The sequence below is a fragment of the Limulus polyphemus genome, unplaced genomic scaffold (assembly GCF_000517525.1).
Source record: "Limulus polyphemus unplaced genomic scaffold, Limulus_polyphemus-2.1.2 Scaffold3610, whole genome shotgun sequence".
NCBI lineage: Eukaryota > Metazoa > Arthropoda > Merostomata > Xiphosura > Limulidae > Limulus > Limulus polyphemus.
This window is the reverse complement of record NW_013669220.1, coordinates 18,566-21,766: the sequence shown is the minus strand read 5'-3', so window position 1 is coordinate 21,766 and position 3,201 is coordinate 18,566. Positions and strand designations below refer to the sequence as shown.

Genomic DNA, 3,201 nt, shown 5'->3' with positions numbered 1-3,201 from the left:
TAATTTGATCTAAGTAAGGGTTTTTTCCTTCCTCATTTGTAAAAAATTCTTATGTTATAGAAAAAAATGAATATTATTTTTTAAATCTGTGTAGCTGAATTACAGAAAATCCATTATTAAAATTAAAACAACTTGTATGAAATTTAATTACACACGCCTGTGTAATCAACAACCAACACACAACATCACGTAAACATACATGTAGATAGTTTCAACTCAGCTGATCATCCTGAGAGGTTGATTGGTTCCCATTTAAACATCAATATAATGAATCAATATCTTAATAAATCTAACTACAGCAAGGTTTAAAATTTTCACACTTGGCTTAAACTAGTGCTCTAAGAGTGATACTCCTCTATTTGAAGCACATATAAAAGGGTTAAGTGCCAAACAGATACAACACAATACTGATCATTACATTAAAGTTAGGTAATAATGAGCATATAGTCATTGTGTATAACTTAATTTTGAATTTTACTACTGTTAATAGATATTTAAACAGCACCTATTTAAAAAACTTTAGACAAAAAGATAGAAGAACAATGTTCTTCAAGATAACACACCGAAACAAAAGCTGATTCTATACAGAATAATATAATAAACCTTTCAGACCTTCAACCGGGTGAATCTCAAACCATAATCTTAAACAATGGACTTAACCTTCTGTGTGTCAGGTTTTTTTTGAAGATGAGCTAAAAAAATCAGGTATTTTTTATTTCACTTTTTGACAGCCTATACTTATATATATATATTCATGAAGCAAAAGTTATTTTGTGAGTATTATTATATTTCTTCACAAATTATACTCAATAAATAAATGTTGTATATCTGGATTTACACATGATATATATTATTGCAATGAAACTACAGTAAAGAATAGTAATGTATTTATGATATATAATTCAAAATAAATCTAACAGAGATCAGCACAAACAGCATTTCCAATCCCATCTAGTGAGTACTGATTGTACAACATGATAGAATGTAAATAAATATGGGCAAATAATTAATAAATATGGTTAGAAATAGTTTCCCTAAATTAACTTAAGGCAAATATTTTTGAAACATGGAGAGCACCAAAGTTTTCTTGGACAAATCACAGAAGGGGTTAATTTTGCAGTTACTTCCACACAATCCTCATTTTAAAAACAGGCTTTAAAGACCTTTGCAGAAGACTAAAAATGCAGTCAGATTGCAAATTCAACCAGCAAAATCTATCTTCAAGAACTAAAAAGAAACATCAACTAATTCACTCAAAGTGATTAGAATAAATCTCAACACATTTTACAAGTTCCAAAAAAATAATTTCTTACTGAGCAGCATCCTAAACAAACCAAACTCTGGTCCATTAAGAAACTTTTTTTGATGACTTTAGTGATACAGCTTTGAAATTATCTAACACCAAAAAAAAAACATACTAAAGAATCTGAAACCAGAAGAATAGAATGACTTAAAATTTATTACATACAACTAAGACAGTAAGTTCCCCAAAATAAAACCACTTCATTATGTTTATATATTGTTTTTTGTCAATTTACTACTATATTAGCATAATGTGCTTCCACACACAAGTAAGCTTTGTGTACTTGACAATGACAGTACCAATGATGAAAACATCATACAAATAAACAGGGCTTTCAGAAAAAATTTGTTTAAAGTTTTGATTTCCTCAAATATATAGTTACTGTAAGAACTTTCCATAACTAACCTGAAATATATGAGTAACATCTACAGCAGCATAATGAGCACCACTGAAACAATAAAACTTCATATTGTTCTTCCAGTCTTTCCATAGTCTCCAGTGTTCTTCTCGTTCGATGCAAGCTTTCTTCCAGTTAAAACTGTTACCAGCTACAATAAATAGTGAAACAACTACCACTGTCATCTACAGTTTGGAGTGCTAAAACATTTTTCAATTTAATTTGGAATTTAATAAAACTAATGAGATTCAAGCAGTATGTCTAGAAACTTATGCATATAAGTGGTTTAATATATGCCTGGCAATGAAACATCAGGACAGAAAATTATTGTCGTAGCACATGACAAATCAGCAGGGCCATTTTGAATTTACTGGTTAATATGAATATATTTGTTTGAAAATTTAGTACAAGTCAAAAGTTATTCTGGACATTATATTTTACTATTTATAGCTAAAAATTAAATAAATCTGCAAAAAGTTTATGTTTATCAACATTGATATATTACTGAAATATTTGATCATACAAAGAAGCCTCTGTCATTTTAAAAATAATTAAGCTTATTGGAAGTACACCTTCTGGCCCTACTACACCCAAACACATTAACCCCAGATACTAAGATATCAAGTGACCTAGCTGTACTATAAAGTACAGTTAAAAGCTAAATATCATCCTTTATTTTAATTATAGCAGGCTAATATGCAATTAATCTGAAAGGAAATGTGAATAAAAATGTTAAGATATGCTTAGCACATGTTTGGTTTCATTCCCTTCTTGGTTATGAAAACTTATCTCTGAATAAGTTCCTTTTATCTCCCAGACATCTGCACATATCATCTCTGCAATCCATCCAGGAACATCTTCAAACTTCAATTATCATTTTTGCCCATTAATATCAGGTTTTTCTCAAGTCATTTCCTTTTAATGATTGATTTAATTAACTCTTTCATCACAGGCTCAGTCCTAGGGACCAAACACATAACCATTTTGTGCTTGTTATAGTTTTTGTGCTATAACTTTCAAAGTAGTAAGCAAATGTGAACGAAATTTGGCAGATTAGAAGTAAACATTATAATGCTTTCATGCACAAAATATCAAATTTTTTATAAGTTTTAAGGTTTATAAAGCAATGTTTTTCTCATGTCTATTTTTTATTTTTGTATGTTGCCTATCTATCCAAAGTAATATTCATTCTAAGATTAAAAATACTTTTATAAATCAGAAAATTTTGAAATTTCATATGCAAAATCTTTATAATGTCCAGATAGTTATCAAACATTTATTAAGAAAAAACTTTATATTTTATCTGTCATTTTCAGTAATCAATCTCTGTACAGGTTTGATACATTTGACTGATCTTGTAACCACCATAAAAAAATAGGAAATAAATACAAATTATACCTCTTTCATTCTAGAATGGACACAAATTATAACATGAAAACATCAATGTTTAGACTAAATAGCATAAATCTCATAACATTATACATTTATGTATATTTATTAT

The 3,201-nt window shown here is 28.5% G+C and overlaps 1 protein-coding gene across 3 annotated transcripts in view; it reads right to left on the bottom strand.

Annotated features, from left to right (window-relative positions):
* LOC106469679 (F-box/WD repeat-containing protein 9-like) overlaps positions 1–3,201 on the bottom strand; it is a 62,574-nt gene that overhangs the window by 43,053 nt on the left and 16,320 nt on the right. For all 3 annotated transcript variants that reach the window (XM_022398257.1, XM_022398258.1, XM_022398259.1), the window contains exon 3: positions 1,709–1,851. In XM_022398257.1, coding sequence (XP_022253965.1) covers positions 1,709–1,851 — 143 coding nt within the window. The remainder of the gene's footprint in view (positions 1–1,708; positions 1,852–3,201) is intronic.